We start from the raw sequence: 20,665 nt of genomic DNA, 5'->3' as shown, positions 1-20,665 counted from the left end.
TAAATAATCTAAAACTTGAGTTTTATGTTATATATATCATTTATGTGTCCTAAATAATCTAAAACTTGAGTTTTATGTTATATATATCAGGTACATGTCCTAAATAATCTAAAACTTGAGTTTTATATCATATATATCATTTATGTGTCCTAAATAATCTAAAACTTGAATAGTTTCATAGGGACTGCTCCTGATAAAGGACTCAGCACAGAGTCTGAAAGGTCATCTCCAAACTAAAAATAAGGTAGAAGTAGTACATATGAAACTATTCAATATCCTAAACATATTCCACATTTAAATTATGCATAGCTCAATGTCTTTATTCATGCATTCTGAAACACTTCATAATAAAAATGTTTAAAGAAAAAAGTATTTAAGAGTGTACATTAAAATGTATTTGATAACATATAAATTGTACATCTCTCAACAGCCATGTGGAAGTCAAAATACAACTATAGTCATACGTAAAACGAAATCAGTAAATAATCATACACGTAAACACTTAAGAGTACATATATAGTTATAACTATAGCCAGGATTTGTTTATACATACTTTCATTAAATAAACTTTAAAGTATTTAAAAAATCTGTCAGGAATAGTATTTATCAATTTAAAAAATGAGAAATACGATAAACTTCTACTTACTTTTTCAGTAAAGGGGTGACCCAATTCACAAACCAATAACTTATTCTCTGGTGTGCAAATCACATCTCCACCTTTCTAAAATAAAAAAATAAATCATGGATATAAGCAAAAAAATAGAAGTAAAGATTTGACAGTTGTTGTATTAAATTTACTTCAACAAAATGCAAACAATAAAATAATGTTTACGAACTAAATGATGCTTGTTACAACACCTAGATATCAAGTTGTCATGAACTGAAATAACAAACACTTTTCCACCAAGTGACTACACTGCCATAATCAGCATCACAACTTAGTAATGTTTGTTACACAACATTATGTATATCAACCTGTGGGTTCCTTGACATTAAGGAACAAACTTCTAAAGTTTATACTTTTTAAAGTAAATTATCTTTTTTTTTCTATCATTGGGAGGAGGTGGAATAATTTGTATACTATCAGTTTTAAAAAAAACTTTTGTTAATAGCCAGATCAAATGGTGTATATTAAGAATAAAAAATAAACACATTATAGAAAATATAGTTACTTTAATTCTATCATAAAAACAAAACTTTAAAACTATGCTTCTAAGATACAGTCTGGTGCTTAATAATATTGACCTCATACTTTGAAGCATCTTAGGATAAATGCACAAACAGGTAAACGTTTTGTAGTATTTCTCCTTTATAAAATATTTGTTATAAATACTAATTAAAAAATTACATTTAAAGCTCAAATTTCAATTGAATCCAAGTAATAATTTTCACCACAGCTGCTTCTTTTGATTTTCAAAAATGATATTTTAAAGACTGCTTTTAAAGTTCCATAGTTTAGCCACGTTTTCTGTGATCAGTGATGACTGGACAGAATTCCTTCATTTTACAGGTGATCTTAAGTCATTTCGAAGTTATAGAATTTAAAAAAACGAAATTGTTTCCACAAATCACCTGTCCATGTGCACAAGGGTTTAACTCAATGGTCAATTACTGTCTAACAATAAGTTCAATTATGGTTGCTTTATTTAAAATAGTATGCTGGCTACTATTGATACATTAAATTGTGAATGTTGTACCAAGAACTGAGTATGTAGTTTTACACATTGTTTTTAGGCTTTAGTACACAGAAATTCACAATAATTATAAACATACAATATGTTTTTTAAATGACACTAGCTAAGTGTACCCATTAAGGGAGCAAAAATGGTATAATAGACAATGTTAGATAACATTACGCTTACTCCAGTGAAAGTTACTTATACAACTTATAATCTTACATTAAAGATGATCCATTATGTGTGTGTGTATATGTGTTAGCATCTGTCACCCAGAGTTGGCTGGCTTGATTACCATAATTTTTTGTATTGTAACTGGAAACTGTCTGGTGTACATTGGCTACTTTGTTCTAGAATTTTTGCCTGAGAAGGGTTGTAAAAAAAAAGATCCTGAAATTGGGCACATTTCCATTTATTCTTATAGATTTTGGCTTTGAATTTGAAGATACAAGTACTTAATCATTTAGAGGAGTGAAATTTTTACTTCTACAAAGCAGGGTTTGCAATTAGCATCTAATGAGGTTATTAGGGATTAAATAACAACAGAAAGAAGGACGAGGTTTTGTTTCCTTTTCTCTGCAAACAGCTGTCAAGAGGAGATGGAGATGATTTTGTTGTTTTATTTGCAAACTAAGTTTTCTTAAATAACATCTTTTTTTTAACCAGAAAAAAAAAACCACTTGTCTTTTGAATGGATTGATATATTTTTTTTACTATTTCCTTACAGGAAAAAAATTTGTTTTTATAATGTCAAAAATTAGATATCTTTTTGACTAACTCAATGCTTATAATTTTAAAAACACATTTTCTGATCTTTCCTTTCAGAGAAAATGGAGGTCTGGTGTTATTCCTAGGTGAAGAACACTTAAATATGACACTGAAGGTAGAAAACAATCAAGAACCTGCTTTTGAAGCCAAGGCATATATTTCTCACCCTGCAACTGTCAGTTATATAGGACGGACAGTTATAGTAAGTACAGGTGGACAGAGTTTACCACTGATTTGTAATTTTCACTGCCTTGGACCATTACCTGCTGTTATTTTGGTTTGTTATCTGTTGTATTCGTATAAGAATTTAAAAAAAAAAGACAGCATGGTCTGTCACGATGTACCTTCTTCGTGTTTGAGTTTTTACATGCAGATAAAGAATAGACTGTTTAACCTACCTCTCATTATGTTGTCCACTTACTTTGACATTTTGTCTATTTAAGTATCACATTAGCAGAATCAAAAAAGAATGTAATACATCCAAAATAAAATATTTTATTGCACCTCAACAACTCTTTTTATTTTATGTACATGCATAGAAGTAGATGGTTCTGTTAAAATATTTCATACAATGTTACAAAACATGTTTCTGTATATCCTACTTCAGTCTACTTAGTTTGTAGGCTAAACTCAAACGGTTCACGCTGAATGTTCTTTCTGACTGTTTTAATCAAGGAATATTGGCTCCTGTGTATTAATGTTTTCACAAAATTCCATAGGCAGAGGAACTAGGAGGGAGGGAAGGCATCAGCCCCCTCAAGTGCATGCCTGTTGGGTGCAGATAAATATATTTTAGTAATTCTAAGGGTATCATACACTACACGTCTGTGCTTAACATGAATATTTTGGGAATTGTGCCATTTCAAACACCACATTTTCTTTGGGGCATACCCTGCTGATCCCCACAAAATCATTAAGTTCAGGTCTTCCATAAACTTTAGTTTTTCAGGTAATCTATGCATCATCTGCCTACACATTCAAATGTTCTTTCATATGGTACTATGTAGCACTTCCGAAACTAATGAAAATTTTTAGTTTTTAGAAGTTATCCATAATTTATAACAAAATTAAAAATAAATCACCAAGTTTGTTTATGAACAAGTATTTGAAGTTGTATGTATTTTATGGAATATATAATTTCATTTAAAGCATGCACTTTGAAGAACTGTTCTACACATAATACAGATAATTTATTTTCAACATGGCACACATTTTTAGCTTTTGAGTTAATTTCTTTTGAAGTGAGAGTGCCACACACAAAAACAGACAAGAGAAAGCACAAGATATTTGTACATTACAGAAAATCAGTTTTTTCTTGATTAAAATCAAAATTTTATTCAAACTGCATATCAGACTAAAACTTTGGACCTTCAATCCACAGTCCAACATTCTAAACACTAAGCCTACTTTTTTACTATAAAAATTCTTAAAACTTAAAGACCAAACTGTAAGATAATTAAGTGTTTATATTTAATTTTTGTTTTGCATCATATAATAACGTTTAGAATATAATTGTTTTAAAATATTCATAAAAATAAAACAGGATTTACACTCAGAAAAAACAGACTGAATGGGCATTAAAGTTTCATTACACATTAATTATGTTTACAAAAATCTATTAAACACAGTAATAATAGTTAGCTTACATTTTTCATTCCAATATCCCTAATTAAAAATTCAGAGTACTTACTTAGGTAAATTGAATTCTACGTCAAACTCAAGATCGCTTTGACAGATATCATCGGTACCACAGTTTTTCATGAATGTAGCCTAACAGATGAAGTACAAACATTAGTTTTTCATAGGCACATGTTTACATGATCAAAAGAGGAATACAACAAATATGTAGTTGGTAGTATCTCGTATCTTTATGGGTCATAATAACCTTTACAGCAGTATTCTGCATAAATTAACATTTTCAGTAATATACTTTTTGAAAGGTCACAATAGACACAAAAGGGCAAAAAAAAAAAATTTCAGATTCTTAGGTGTAGTTCTTGTAAATATATAAATACAAAATATAAGTATTTTAATTTAATACTAACTTAAGTAATAACCAAAACATTAGAGTATTAAGATATTTTGACCTTAAAAAACAGTAAATGAAACCTACTTGCTCATTTGCATATTGAAAATGTACACAAACATGCATTCATTGCTTGCTTGTTTGTTTTGCTGAGTTTGCACTAAGCTACTAGAGGGTTATTTTTGCTAGGTATCCCTGATTTTGGCTAATCAACACTACCCCCCCACCAATTCTTGGGCAACTTTTTTACCAATGAATAATAGGTTTGTTTGTTTTGAATATTGTGCAAAGCTACATGAGGGCTATCAGTGCTAGCCATCCCTAATTTAGCAGTGTAAGACTAGAGAGAAGGCAACTAGTCATCACCACCCACCGCCAACTCTTGGGCTACTCTTTTACCAACGAATAGTGGGATTGACCGTCACATTATAATGCCCCCATGGCTGAAAGGGCGAGCATGATTGGTGTGACAGGGATTCGAACCCGCGACCCTCAGATTACGAGTCAAGTGCCCTATCTAGCTGGCCATGTATAATGGGATTCACCATCACATCATAATGCTTCCACATCTGAAAGGGAAAGTATGATTTGGGACAGGATTCAATCCCATGACTTCCATATTGCAAGTCAAGTGCTATCACTGCTATGTTATGCCAGGCCACACAAGCATTGACACTTAATATATTTAAACATCTATTATTTAAAAGCCTGACAGAGAAAAATAACAAAAATACACAAATGATAGATCAAAATTCATCACAAGGAAATTTTACCTGGAAGTTTTTGGATGCTTCTTGCTGATTTAAAATCGGGTAAAGATTGACATTTGGTAGTCTTTCACCTTCCTCGGGCATCTTAGGTTCATTTTGAATTAGTGTGTAAGTCAATTTAAAGTTGATGGGATTTTGAATGTCACTTTTGTCCTAAAAATAAAAAACTTTTCAGGTTATTCTTAGAATGAAAAACTTAGAATTTATTCAGCTCAAGTAGATAACAAAAGCATTAAGTAACATCTGTAAAAAAGAAAAGTAATTCTGAATCTAGGTTTCTTGTAATGTTTTGGTTTGAAATTTGAAGAAGCATGTATGAAATCACATATTCCTGCAGACAATAAACATACAGAACTTTAAAGCTGTAAGTTAACGTTTTAATACGCAAATAAAAAGATTTGTTTGTTTTGAATTTCACGCAAAGCTACACAAAGGCTATCTGCGCTAGCCGTCCCTAATTTAGAAGTGTAAGACTAGAGGGAAGACAGCTAGTCATCACCACCCACTGCCAACTCTTGGGCTACTCTTTTACCAATGAATAGTGGGATTGACCGTCACATTATAACACCCCCATGGCTGAAAGGGCGAGCATGTTCGGTGTGACGGGGATTCAAACCCGCGACCCGCAGATTGCGAGTCGAGCTCCCTAACCACCTGGCCATGCTGGGCCCACAAATAAAAAGCAATATTTAATCATTTCAACTTCAGTAGTACATTTCAAGTTTTTTTTTACAGAAATTAAAACCATTGTAATCAAAACTGCCATTGGAGATTATTATTTTGGAATCAGATAAAGCCAAACTTGCTGACATTTAAGCCAAAGAGAAACATTATGAACATATACAGACTGCACCTTTAACATGAATATTTATTCAACCATGTTGAAAAACAAAAACAGAGAAACCTCTAGAACTGCTTTGCAAATATATAATCTGTAATAGCTCTGAAGGTTACTAAACCTAAACCATTTTCAACAAATATTCTAAAGTTACTGTAGCCTACCCTAAGATAGACGACTTCTGTAGAACATTCCAAGGATCCTAGAGATTCCCCTTGAAATATAACGTCTTTTTCTACGATGTTGGGCGTTTCAGAATCTTTAGCTGCCTGGAAGTAAACACGATAAAACTTCCTTCTTGGCTCAGCTTCAATTCGATACTTTATTTTGATCCTTGTTCCGTGAGAAAGAACTGAAGAATTGAACTTGAAACAAGCTTTAAAGGAAAAACTGAAAAAACAAAAAATAAAAAGCAAGTAATATTTTGTTTTCAGTGAAGTTTCTTTGAATTACTAATGAGTTAAGTTAAAGTTCACAGATGAAAAATATTAGTTTATCATGACACGCTATGAGAAACATTTTGTTCGCTATTAGTAAATAAACTGTTAACAAAGACAAAAGAATTAGGAGAAAGTATCAATAATTTTTACCATCTCGAGTATGTAATCGTTATTTTTTTAAGATATATCAGTGTGGGACTGAAACTTCAAAATTCAGTTAACAACATTAAACACACAAAGCTACAATAATAATGTAATAATAATAATTACTCTCGATCCATTGCTGACTGGATCGAGAGTAAAATATTTAGTCTTTACACAGTACTGTCCAAGTTCAAATAAACATAAAAACAATACTAACCAAACTAAGGTTGATGAAGGATCTGCAGCGCAACCTGGTTTAGTAGCATCAATGTTCTTCAGATTTCCTTCTACTGTTGTAATAACATCTATGATTGGTCGTCCCCTGTTAAAAAGTTTTGTAATAACATTGTGATTAATTGATCATAACTTTAATGACTCGTTACTGATGTTTATAGCATAAATCAGCCAGTCTTTGTTAGGATGAAATCGATTAAGTCATGGAAATCACAAGATAATATTTGACTACAAGATATGGCAAATATAAAAGATACCCCTCTCACTTTAAGGCATTTATGTGATTGGATAATAACTGTAGCCTAGCTTATTTACTGTGGTTTGATAAAAACAGCAAAGCAATGTGTTGTAGTAGGTGATGTAACAGTGTGAACTAAGTTACCTGCTTACGAATGGTGTAAAATTAAAATTAATCTAAAACAGTTATTTATTTTATCTGTACACTCATACTACAGATATCAAACTAAACAGAACTTTGTTTTATAAACAGATCTTTATTTTTTATCTATACACTTATCCTATAGATATCAAACTAAACAGAACTTTGTTTTATAAACAGATCTTTATTTTTTATCTATACACTTATCATATAGATATCAAACTAAACAGAACTTTGTTTTATAAACAGATCTTTATTTTTTATCTATACACTTATCATATAGATACCAAACTAAACAGAACTTTGTTTTATAAACAGATCTTTATTTTTTATCTGTACACATATACTGTAGATACTGAGCTAGTCTAAACAGATCTTTATTATATACCTACACAAGCTCCTACATGATTGGTCAAAATATTAAACATAAGATTATGAAATTAAAATACGGCTTCATCATTCATACTTACAATAACAGACTCACAGTATCACTGTCATAGCTCCCAATCAAGAGATCAGGGTAGCCATTTTGATCAAGATCTAAACCACCTGAGATGGAATAGCCAAAAGTTGCAAAGCTGGTGCGTGATAACGCTTGCTTAGGAAAATCGGATGCTTGAATAACCTGCAAAAAAAGAAAAACATGTATCTTATCATTTTATGACCAAACTAAAAGTATTAGTAAATTACTATTAAATTTGTTAAAATACAAAAGAACCTTTTAAATATTTATTCTTAATAAGACTTTTATTACAAGTTGTTTTTAAAGCTGATTTCTACTTTTCTCTATGATGAATAAATATATGTTAAAAGTTTTTTTTGTCGCTAGAAATCTCATCAGCTTAAAATTTTAAATCTATTGCAAGACAAAAAAGAAAAACACATGCAATTCACATTTGTTAACTAAAATCAAATTTATATTATGTGGTTGTGTTTGCCTGTTTGCTTTGTCTATGATTTCTTAGTCAAATTAATGGACAAAATTAGATATTTTAGCTTAACTGTTTTACTGAGATTTATTTGTAGGTTATATTGGTTTTTCATCTGGTACGTTATTGTCACTTTAATTACACTACACTTTTAACAACATAACTAGCAACTCATAAGTTCTGAAATAACTTACCTGGGAAGGCTCTGTAATCAGTCCACCTGTTGATCCCAAATAGATATAAACCACTCCATTATTTTCATAGGGAGCACCCACAGCTAGATCTATGGTAAACATTTAATAATAAATATATGTTCAAACCAGTAATAATTTTTTGTACTTTTGGCCATTTTATATTTACATAAGGATCAAATATCTTTCTTAATAAACAGTTAACAAATTATTTTCAGTTCTTAGCTTTGTAACAAAACTTATTCAAACGTGTACAGTCTTCTTTTTAATCTCTAAACAAACTCATACTGACTCACCAGTGAAACCATCTTTGTTCAAATCCCCAGCACTGGCAACTGCGAAACCAAATCTGGACTCTGGTTTCCCTGTGAAGTTTGTTGGCACTGTCTTAGTTCCAATGCCCTAAAACATAACATTGTAAATAGACATATTTGTTAACAAAAACAATGTTTGGAAAAATGTAGTTAAACTAATCGACAATCTATTCTGTTTGCACTGCATGTAACACAATACTATATAATAAAAAAGTAGCAAAAAAGACAAGATTTGTTAATAGAAACAATGCTTGGAAAAGTAATTAATCGACAATCTATTCTGCATGCTTTGTGTCTAACCCAATACTGTTGATGAACATTAATATTATTAACAGAACCAATGCTCGGAAAGAGGGATAAACCAAGATATAATATATTCTGTTTTGGTTACTTATTTGGTTCTTTAACTGATAAAATATTTTTAGTGAAAAGAAACTAAACTTACTAAAACATTTAACTCACTGATTTAATAAATGTAAAACGATAAAAAACAATCACAAAGGATTATCCCGAAAAAACATTTGAGATTTAAAATTACTCTAACAACTTGATAACAATTAAAGATCTTCTTAACATTTTCATAATCAGATCACACACACACATACACATCTAGTCTTCATGTGGTATGAATAATATATAGAAACTAAAGTAACCAAATTTTACAAATAAAGTACATATTGTTAAATTTCATAACCTCATGTATTGAAGATATTTTTAGATGCACAAAAGTTAATTTTTCCTACAGTTTTATTCTATTACATACTGATATTACAACCTGATGAAAATTATTTGTTTTTGGATAAATGTCATAAATGTAAAGTTTAATTCAAATCTTACTTTTATACGAAACTTTAAAAATTATTTCCCATACACTACGTTCTTTTTTCCATCTACAAACTGGAGTTGTGTATTGGTGCAGAAAATATGCATGTCACACACACCATAGATTAATTTCTAATTAACCCATTTTTGTTACAACTAATAAGACATAGAAAATCTTATGAAAGTGAACAGAAATAAGTTCAAAAGGTTAATGAGATTTGGAACACTGATTACTAACTAGATCTGGGAGAAAAAACAATTTCAACAAAGAAAACATCAGTTAATGAATTTCTGCTGTAGGAAGTTTTTTTTGTTAAGTTAAATACAGTTGTGGTTCAAGCCATGTCTTAAATTTAGCAGTTAACACTAATTCTAGTTTTTCAATTTTAATGAGAAAATAAAAATTAATATTCATGATGTCAGAGAAACATGTAGGTTCAATAAGTCTTGATACAAAATGATAAAAACCCTATAACCCGAGTGCTTTTGAAAGATGGACCTTTCTTCTTCTTCAGATGCAAACTGGGAATCCTGAAGAAGAAAGGTCCACCTTTCGAAAGCGCTCGGGTTATAGGGTTTTTATCATATTGTATTAAAACTGAATTAATAATTATGTTAGAAATTACCTTCTATAGAAGAGAAAAGTATAGGATTTAAACCTTGCAACTACTTTCAGGCCTAAAAATTTGTGATAACATTTTTTAAGCCTATTGGTTTCTAATGCTTTAACAGTTTTTGGTATATCTATTTTTTTAAATGCTTTTGAAAGAAAGAAATCCTTACTTTGTCAGAACTCAAATAAACATAAATTGCTCCTCCTTCATAGTCACTGAAATAAAATGGAGCACCAACAACCAGATCGTCATATCTGTATGAATTTAAAATGAAAAAATCAATCATTCATAACACTGTATATCATGTGAACTAAACAAGATCACAAAAACAAAAAGATGCATTTTAATGTGTATATTTGTATGCAAGAATTAAATCATCACTATCTGAAACAAATCCTGTAATACTTCTTTTTCAGTTAACTTAGAAATATAATTGTGTTTCACAGAAATGAAGTTGTTTTGTGAAAAATCAATTATGGTTTTCAAATTTTGAACATATTTAAAAATGTATATAATTAATTTAATTAATTCAATAATGTAAATCTTCAAAATATTCATAGTTATCAAAACATTGTTCCACTAAAGTTTTCAATATAAATTTGTATTAGAGAAGTTTGAGTAAAAACTGCTGTATTTACATTTCGATTTTCTGTTGCTTTACAAGAATGACTAAGTAAATACAGTAAGGGGCCTGAAAATTAAATGAAACACATGCTTAACAGGGATGTAAGAACACACAGCTTTAAAAATTTACATGTATACAGGTAATTTATCAGTAAAATGCTAGTTATTTATCAGGATCTTAAGTTCCTTATCTTTGAAAATTTTTGACCTAAACCAGCAACAGATAATCGTATTCATAAATCAGTTTTTCTACCACATACCCATCATGATTTATGTCCAGAGCAGTGAGAGAATATCCAAATGATGAAGCAAACTGTCTTCCAGAATACAGGAGCTCTACAGAGAGAACAGTGATACCTCTCTGCTCCTTACGGAAAAAAACTACTTGTCCCGTGCCATTAGAACGAGGTGCTCCTGCCACGAAACTTTTATGCTCTCCAAAGAATTTTCCCGAGGTTACAGCCATACCTGAGATAATTTATTTTATTTAAGTCTGACTTTGCTTCTTAAAATGTATAAAACTTATTCTGACTTGAAAAAAACCTCAAACTTAACGTATGTTTACACGTACATAATTTAAATGATATTCTAATAAACCCCATTCACATCATTAGAGTATGATAGAACTAATAGTATTGACTAAAACATACACAATGGTTCAATTAAAAATTCCGAGTCATGCTATTACTTTAAACTATATCAGATATCAGTATGTGTTCTAGTAATTTATCTCGGATGTTAAGTTACTCTAAACTTACACATTTGAAGTCATTTATTTGTTTTCATTGGTCACTAGACATTGTTATGGAAGATTATACAAAGTTTTGTATACAATGGTATCACATTTAATTTTCAAGAGAAAAGAGGATTGGTCATAATGCATAGTTTATATATATATACATATAGTTACATATTTCTTGTTATCTATTATGATTCTTTAGTCTTATTATGCTTAGTCTTTGGATATTATAGGGATTACAGCCAAAATTATAATTAAAATAAAGGTTACCCAGCTGATGAATCAATAAATTTTAACCATCACAGGTTTTTGTTTTAAGACTTTGTGTATTCCTAAAAAGAACAGTATATTAAGTTAGCTGTATTCATTATTGGATTATATTTAGTTCTGATTTACATACATATTTTGCTTTGCTCAGAAGTTATTATTGATAACCACACAAAAAAACATGTATATTTTTTTAGAAACTTCCACAAAAAACTATTACGAATAACATTACTGCATCTTTAATACATTCCACACTTCATATTTTGAACATTAAAATAAATTGAAATTTTCATTTATTTACTATTGATGTTACCACAGAGTATATATTATAAACAACTGTTACTAGATGGATATATAGTTGATTTTTATGTAAAAAATGTAACTGCTATGTAAAATCTGTTTTTTAAAAAAAAGATAATAAATTATAACCGAAGTAATTGTACACCCTTTAAAACTAAAAAAAAATAAAATAAACACTCTCTAGAAAAATATGTTTTGATAAACTATTCATCAAACTGCAATTAACCAGCTGAATCTGTTTGTGAAGAACTGTTATGCTTTCATACAAAGAGCATTAATTATAAAAAAAAAAACTGCAAAAAATTCAGAAACTTACTTATAAAAACATTTGAAACTAACTACAATAATTAGTTTTGACTATAAAACTTCAATTGTAATAAAACTGATAGTAAATACTAAATTTTTTTTAATTACCTAGATAACTGTATTTATCCACTGGAGATTCATCCAATGGTCCAAGGTACCATGTCTTATCATCACGAATTCCTTCTCCTAGGTTGTTAACAAACACAGTTCCTCGCCAGGTATACGGTCCCGGAGATCCAAGAACCATGTTGTTATCCTTTCATATGGAAATTATAAGTCAATAAAATAAAATCAAGACCTTATCTTTTTTTTTTAATATTTTGTTAATATATGGATGATCCATTTTAAATGTAGATTACAGTTTTCCTGTCCCACTTTTTAGTGGTCTCATTTTTCTTACTGATTTCTGGCAACAACCTATCAAATTACTGTTTATGGGTAATTTCATATACTATATTTCATTCTAATTTAATCCTTTATAAGGTTAAATGTCTGTAGTTTTAAATAACAAAGTACTAATGTGGAGAAAACAATTGTGCTGTGTTTCAATCACATCATTACAAAAATTTAACTTTTATTGAAAACAACACTAAAGACAAATTATAAAAATCTGTGTGTGACAAAAAGATATAGGAAACTATAATTACAAGGTTTTATTCATGCAATATATGCACATAAACAAAACATACAAAAAAACAGTTGTACACATGAAAAACCACTGTACACATACATAACAGCTGAACATGTACAAAGCAGCTACCAGAGTTAAAAATAATCTTATTTGTGGTAATCTGATTAATACTCTAGGATGACTTCATAAAAAAAAAAAAAGGTTCCTTATTAGACAATCACGCATACACAGAGGCAACAAGGACAACAAAAACTCTTGTATGACAGTCATCAAAACAGGTTATAAAGTTCAAGAAGAAATTCTTATTTCTGTAACTACATCACATAGAGGTCAAATGGAATTGATATAAATTGTGTACCAACCACCCAAAAAGATATAAGAAACTAGGTAAACAAAAATTATTGATAGAACTCTTATTTGTATGATAACTAAATAAAAATTAACAATTGTGTGAAAGAGGTATTACAATAATTAAAAAATACCTATTCCTGTGCCACTAAATATCTTAAATAAATGTTTTAGGTATTGCTGGGCTATTAAAACGTTTTAGAGTTTAACACTAAATATATGTAGTTCTAATTTAATAGTTTTTTTTATAAACAAGGCCACAGTTATGCACATGCAACTGCCTAGGGTGGCAAATTTAAGCACCTCAAATGAAAGCAGCAACAAAAATTTGACGAATTATGTTTTTATTTAACTTTGTGATGGGATGACGCTGCAACCCACCACACCAGATCGAGAAACCAATCACGAGTTCTGAGCGATCATGTGACTGATCACATGATTAATGACATAACTAATACAAAGGCTTCATTTCTGGAGCGATCACATGGAGGTGGTGGCAAAATTATCTGCCTAGAGCGGTACTATATCTCAATGAGGCCCCGTTTATAAGAAACATAAATTGATGACTATAGCAAACAGCTCTGGCCTATTAACAGCCAGTGGACAAAGTTAATAAATAAGCTAACAAACACACTGAAACTTCTATCAGTGCTTAATATTTTTGAATAATTGCATAACAGTTTTTATACCTTTTCTCAAACAATTGGACTATGGTAATATTAACATGTCAGGACTAATTCATGTTCACTTTGACAGTCACTGGTTGATACTTGTCTTGTATTCGTTTATAGCCTCAATTTGTTAACTTAGTAGAGCATCAAACTCAACAATATAAGTGTAAGCATGGGGTATTGAGTTCAAGCCTTAGTTCAGAAAGATTCTGTTCGTTTCTTTCTGTTGTTACATAGTGTGTTAATATGCTTTATTACCTTTTTGAAATATATTTCATTGACAGTACCTTTACCTTTCTGAGAACACTAAAAGTGAGAAAAAAATTAAAATTAATGAAGAAGTGAAAATATATCTTACATCTAAAACATCTAAGCTGGTGCCAGCTTGGCAGTAACCAAACTGTTCATGACCTTTGTTTACAGGACGTCCACCACAGGGATACCACTTCTGTCTGTACTCTAACTGCTGATTCAGAGAATAACAGACACCAAACCCCCACTGACTTTCTCCTGCTTTCTCGATATACCGATGAGCACATGTCTGAAACAGAAATTAATATTGATTAGGCACTGACTTACTGCAACTTATTTTACAAGCATTTTCACCATGGTTTGTAGCTTCAGGAAAGAAATGTCTACTTTATATACACAACAGTAAAAGAAAAAGAAGAAAAAGTTGTTAAATTCCATCTTTTGCTTTCTCTATCAACAGTTTGGTTGCTACTATACAAGTTTCACTTGTGAAATAGAAGTTTTTCAGCAAGGGGTATTAGATATAAGATCTTATTCATATTTTGTTTGTAGTTATGCACAAAGCTACACAATGAGCTATCTGTGTTCTGTCCACCATGGGTATCGAAACCCGGTTTTTAGCTTTGTAAGTCTGCAGACATACCGCTATACCACTGTGGTATTTTATAGCTGAAAGTTTGCAGAATGGATTCCATTACTTTACTGTTAATCTATCTGTTTGTCAATTGATATCATTGAATAACAGAACAATAGTATCCTATTCTATTTATTTATTTTGTCCACTGCTATGGCTCTTACAAATACGTAAGCAGTGATCCATAGAGGAATGAACTTACCATTACAAATCCTCCTTTCCCTTTACTTTTCAAGGAGACTCCCAGCCACTGGTCATCTTTTATGGAAGCTATCAATATAAAAAAAACATTAAATGAAGACTACTGACTACTGAAAACAATGTTGGTGTGGGCATGGTAAAATTTTCAAAAGGTTATTTAGGTATTTCTAAGAACTACAATTTTCAAGTTAATACTTAAGGTGTTTCTATGAGATAAGATTATCAAAATGTTATTTAGGTCTTTCAAAGAACTACAATTTTCAAGTTAATACTTAAGGTGTCTCTATGAGATAAGATTATCAAAATGTTATTTTTTGGACATTCTTCTGAGTGATAGGGTCTTTAAACTATGTTTATTGGGAGAGTTGTCTTCCATAATGTTATGACTGAACATGTTTGTATTTAGTTATGCTGTGTTACAGATTACACTAGTTGTGTTTGTATGTAGTTATGTTGTGTTTCATATTACACTAGTTGTGTTTGTATGTAGTTATGCTGTGTTTCATATTACACTAGTTGTATTTGTATTTAGTTATGCTGTGTTTCATATTACACTAGTTGTATTTGTATTTAGTTATGCTGTGTTTCAGATTATACTAGTTGTGTTTGTAAGTAGTTATGCTGTGTTACAGATTATACTAGTTGTGCTTGTATTGAGTTATGCTGTGTTTCAGATTACACTAGTTGTGCTTGTATTGAGTTATGCTGTGTTTCAGATTACACTAGTTGTGTTTGTATTTAGTTATGCTGTGTTACAGATTACACTAGTTGTGTTTGTATTTAGTTATACTGTGTTTCAGATTACACTAGTTGTGTTTGTATTTAGTTATGCTGTTACAGATTATACTAGTTGTGCTTGTATTGAGTTATAATGTGTTACAGATTACACTAGTTGTGTTTGTATTGAGTTATAATGTGTTACAGATTACACTAGTTGTGTTTGTAACTAGTTGTGCTTGTATTGAGTTATAATGTGTTACAGATTATACTAGTTGTGCTTGTATTGAGTTATAATGTGTTACAGATTACACTAGTTGTGTTTGTATTTAGTTATGCTGTGTTTCAGATTACACTAGTTGTGTTTGTATTTAGTTATGCTGTGTTACAGATTACACTAGTTGTGTTTGTATTTAGTTATACTGTGTTACAGATTACACTAGTTGTGTTTGTATTTAGTTATGCTGTGTTACAGATTACACTAGTTGTGTTTGTATTTAGTTATGCTGTGTTACAGATTACACTAGTTATGTATATAAGAAGTTATAAATTAAACAGCTCTTAGTAGGAAGTGACCTGTTTGTTATTGTTTGTAATTTATTTATTTTTTGTAGTTAGTAGGAGCTGTCAGCATGTCATGTCAGAACATTGCTTTTAAGTGCTAACTTAATTGTGTCAAGGACCCATTCATATTTGAAGAATCAATGCCATGGTTTGTTGTGTTATTTTATATTAGATAATTTACAGTCAGTGCTAAATGTTCGTATACATATCTGTGCACCGAGGGAGTTGTGATAATAATGGATACAGTGCAACAGAAAATGTCTATATTTTAAAAGGATTAACATCAAAATATTAAATTGTTATATTCATCCTAAAACAAGTCTAGAGAACGGTATGCATTTTATTTCAATCAACTTATGTAATATGATGAAAATGTTTGCTTATTTCACATCACGCATACACATATCATCAAGATTTTTCATCAGGTAATACTTACAGTGTGATGAGTCATCTGACTCTGCTCGAAGTTGAGCACAATCTTTCCATGTTGTTGACAGCGGACACCTGTAGATTACTCCTGAATTGTTTCTTCCATTAAAAGGCCGGGCACGTGGAGCTCCAACTAATATCCTGTAGAAAAAATACTTGAGAATGAATAAAGACAAGAATTTTTTTCAGATTGTTAAAATTCTTAGCCTGAGACTATATGAATATTTAGCAACTTCCCTTATGAAGAATTTCTTGATTGGTGGATTTAATAATATGTTATACATCAAATAAATATCCTATAATGCCTATAAAAAAAAGTCATTTTTATTGATCTTGTAATACTTTTGTTAAATGCTTCATTAATAATTAGATGTCGGTTCTAGCAAGTAACATCTTCCTTTCCAGCAACTCATCGGAAATCAATGGCTAAAACGTTTTCCAACGAAGGATCTGACAGTAAAATATAATATATGTAGAGCAAGCAGGAGGTATCAGTTTCAAATAAAAAATATATCTAGTAAGAAAGTTACGAATATAATTGTATAAGAAATAAAAAAAATAGGTCAAATAAAAATATTTATGGGAGATAACAAACAGGACTTAAATATATGACAAATACAAATAACAGAACATGCTGAAGTTTCACAAACAAAACAGAAAACTGTAAATGAATACATCAACAAAAAAAGAAAAACCTCTACACATCATATCAGTTTAGTTTGATCTGGGCCTCACAATGAAACTTTAACATTACAAAAAGAATTTGAGGGGTACCCTAGTATAGTGTAGTCCTCATCTTGCAAGACACTGCTATTGGAGGACAAACAAAACATCAGAAGACCAGCTCCTCCAACAGGGTCATCCATCAATCTCTCAACAGACTTTAAATGCAACCTTTTTTTTTACCACATACTCACATAACATAGCCTTAAAAGAATAAACATTAACTGTACGTATTATTAACCACTCTAATAACCCACTCCACTGATTGAGTAGCAAGAAAAAACCAAAATCTGGACTTTTAAAGCTTGTAATTATAACCTCTAAAATGTAAGTCAGTATAACCAAATCTATTAAAAAACAATACTCTGTAAAAGTATTTTGATCAAATCCACAATGGTTTTAATGCCTAGAAGTTCTTTTCTAATTCAATGACATTCCAAAACACACTAAACTAAGTTCAGTTATTCTTATTAAACTTCATAATAAAAGACTAATATATAAGGAAGGGAATTAATAGTGTTAATGCATCATCTTTTTTTATATTTAATAGTGAGAATGGTAGGACTAGGGTATATAAACATAAATTTTAGCAGGGTAGGAATCATCTTCAACTAAAACAGTTATATTTTTCTAAAAGGGTGGTTTGGCCTTTGGAATGGGTTGCCTTCAGATGTGATGGGTGCAGTTAATTTAAGGGATTTTAAGAGAAAGCTTGATAAATATTTGGATGATAAAGTCTGGCTTTGAGTGTTTTACTTTTATTTTCAAGTTTAGTTTAATGGATGAGATGTTAAAAATGGACCTACAGGTCCCTTGTTGTTCTTATATTATATGTGTGTATAAATTCAAGTAGTACCTTTCATACAAAAAACATAATGTTACCAGAAACAAACATGTAACATAATTAATTTCTCTTCCCAACCAAACATGCATCCTGAATATTTGAATCAATGTGAACCAAACATCACATATAATGATGTTGGTATCCTCACTGTATAAATATTAATCTTCACAAAATAATATTCCGCTCAGGGGCAGGGCTTGAAATCAAGATCTTCAGCTTTCACTAATGCTCTGAGACTGATGTCCTTCCAAATGAGATATCAGGGCTACAAGTCCCAGTAAACATTTGTTTTAATGGTGACTAGTCACATAACAAGTTTCATACAGCTACAAGTCTTCATCAAAGGCTTAGTTATCTAATTTTATCACTTTTAATGGTGTAGATAAAGAACATTTCTCAGCGATATTCAGCCTTTAACCAACTATGTATGGTTCGACTCAATGACACAGTTTTGAAGAGATGGTAACTCCGAAGAGACAAATATTATTACATTTCTAGTGTGTTAGATACTGCAGTAATTAAATTCACATCACACAAGTAACCTTCCCGATATATGTTTACTACAGTAAAACTTATACTGAATGGGAATTGGGCTTGAAAATGATATGACTTTATAAGCTCAACTCTGGTCATAGGTGTTTGATTTTTTATATTAAAGAATCGTCCAGGTTTTAAAATAATAATTATTACTGTTTTCAAATGTACAATTTTCACTTCTTTATATAATAAAACCAGATTATTATAATAGGTTATATGATCCACCAGATCAAACATACAGATACCGAAGCACGATTAATCTAACAACATATTTAGTTTGTTTATGCAGTAATTGTTTTCCTTTCCTATAGGTGACACTACCATATAACAATAGCTGGAGCAGACTAACCTTGTCACGGATACAAGCCCGCCATAATGAATAACAAAAGAAAAAACGAACAAAGTTACCAACCATACTTTTTATAAAGTCAGAGAAACTGTCGTTTAGATAAGTTTACAACATCTGTGGAAGAAAACTAATCCGCTACATAAGATCCAAAGGAAATGACGAGGAATGTTATAACGTTCGCAAAAAAAAAAAGATTTAGTCATGAGAAGCACGTCTTACATTGTATGCACTAGCATGATCACGTGACGACGAGGAATTCCAGTAGGAAAATGTCTTTACGGTTACAGTAAGCACATATACACTTATAATAATCGTTTTTTTAATACTATAGACTTATTTTTTCGTGAACTTATTTACGATGCACAATATATATATAGAACAGTTTCACTTATTACTCCGTGTTCAGAGTTTAATTTAGCAGTAATCTATGTAATGTAAGAAAAAAACAGACATATATTTTAAGTAGTCATAATGTGTATATGTATAAAAATACAGAGTGGCTGATGAAACACGCGTGTTATAGTTTCTGCATATGTAATTGTTATAATAATCTTCTAAAGCAAGTGCTAACCAAGTGAAATGACGTCACCATGACACTCCCAAATAAAGCCAGAATTTTTCACAAACACCGCATGCCATTCTGCAGCTGACCATAAACCCGCAGGGATATATTGTTGCTTGGCACTCCCCCCTCCTTATGCTGACTCCCAGGAGGCCACACAACGCTGGCGGGGCTTCGTGATGAGGTTCCTTTTCCAGTCACGTTACACGTGTGTGTATGAGATGACGGGCATATTTAACCTCGTATGGCTTAATAACGAAACGGAAACCAAATTTGCTTACCACGCAAGGTGCGGTTAGACCCACAAATACTGCACTTTATAAATTGTGAAACCTTCGGGTATATCTTAAAACACTTAGGAAACTAAATTACGTCGACAGTTAATGCTGTGAAGAACAATATCTGTTTTTTAAATATATATCATCAAATATTTGGTTAGGCTGTTTTTTAAGGCTTTCCATCCATTTTTGATATAACATTTTACTTAACTGTATGTCATGTTATGTATATATATATATTAGTCTTGAATGTGAATTATTGCTGACCTTCGCATACTTTCATTGAATCTTCACATTTTTTAATATTTTGACATCATGGCAGTTTTCGACCTCAGTAGTTATCTTGTGTCAACTATAACTTATCCTAACTCGATACTTATATTCTCAATAGCTTACAATTTCTATCTATTTATCAACAAAGGTTTAGACATGGTGGTGTTTTTAGGCTTTCCTTCTATGTAAAATATTACTTGACCGTTTCTCTTGATGTGTGTGTCTATATATATATATATACATTCATACACACACACACACATATATATAT

The 20,665-nt window shown here is 30.7% G+C and overlaps 1 protein-coding gene across 1 annotated transcript in view; it reads right to left on the bottom strand.

Annotated features, from left to right (window-relative positions):
- The window catches only part of LOC106465716 (integrin alpha-PS1-like), an 83,124-nt gene that overhangs the window by 14,907 nt on the left and 47,552 nt on the right, over positions 1–20,665 (bottom strand). Inside the window, exons 2-14 of the mRNA XM_013925954.2 lie at positions 16,836–16,969; positions 15,120–15,187; positions 14,390–14,572; positions 12,490–12,637; positions 11,030–11,237; positions 10,315–10,399; positions 8,692–8,797; positions 8,399–8,487; positions 7,746–7,900; positions 6,880–6,984; positions 6,243–6,468; positions 5,244–5,393; positions 4,135–4,214 (exon numbers count right to left, since the gene is read on the bottom strand). Coding sequence (XP_013781408.1) covers positions 4,135–4,214; positions 5,244–5,393; positions 6,243–6,468; positions 6,880–6,984; positions 7,746–7,900; positions 8,399–8,487; positions 8,692–8,797; positions 10,315–10,399; positions 11,030–11,237; positions 12,490–12,637; positions 14,390–14,572; positions 15,120–15,187; positions 16,836–16,969 — 1,737 coding nt within the window. The remainder of the gene's footprint in view (positions 1–4,134; positions 4,215–5,243; positions 5,394–6,242; positions 6,469–6,879; positions 6,985–7,745; positions 7,901–8,398; positions 8,488–8,691; positions 8,798–10,314; positions 10,400–11,029; positions 11,238–12,489; positions 12,638–14,389; positions 14,573–15,119; positions 15,188–16,835; positions 16,970–20,665) is intronic.

This window comes from Limulus polyphemus, unplaced genomic scaffold (assembly GCF_000517525.1).
Source record: "Limulus polyphemus unplaced genomic scaffold, Limulus_polyphemus-2.1.2 Scaffold2028, whole genome shotgun sequence".
In the NCBI taxonomy this organism is placed as follows: Eukaryota; Metazoa; Arthropoda; class Merostomata; order Xiphosura; family Limulidae; genus Limulus; species Limulus polyphemus.
The sequence above is the reverse complement of the archived record's forward strand: the minus strand, read 5'-3'. Positions and strand labels throughout refer to the sequence as shown.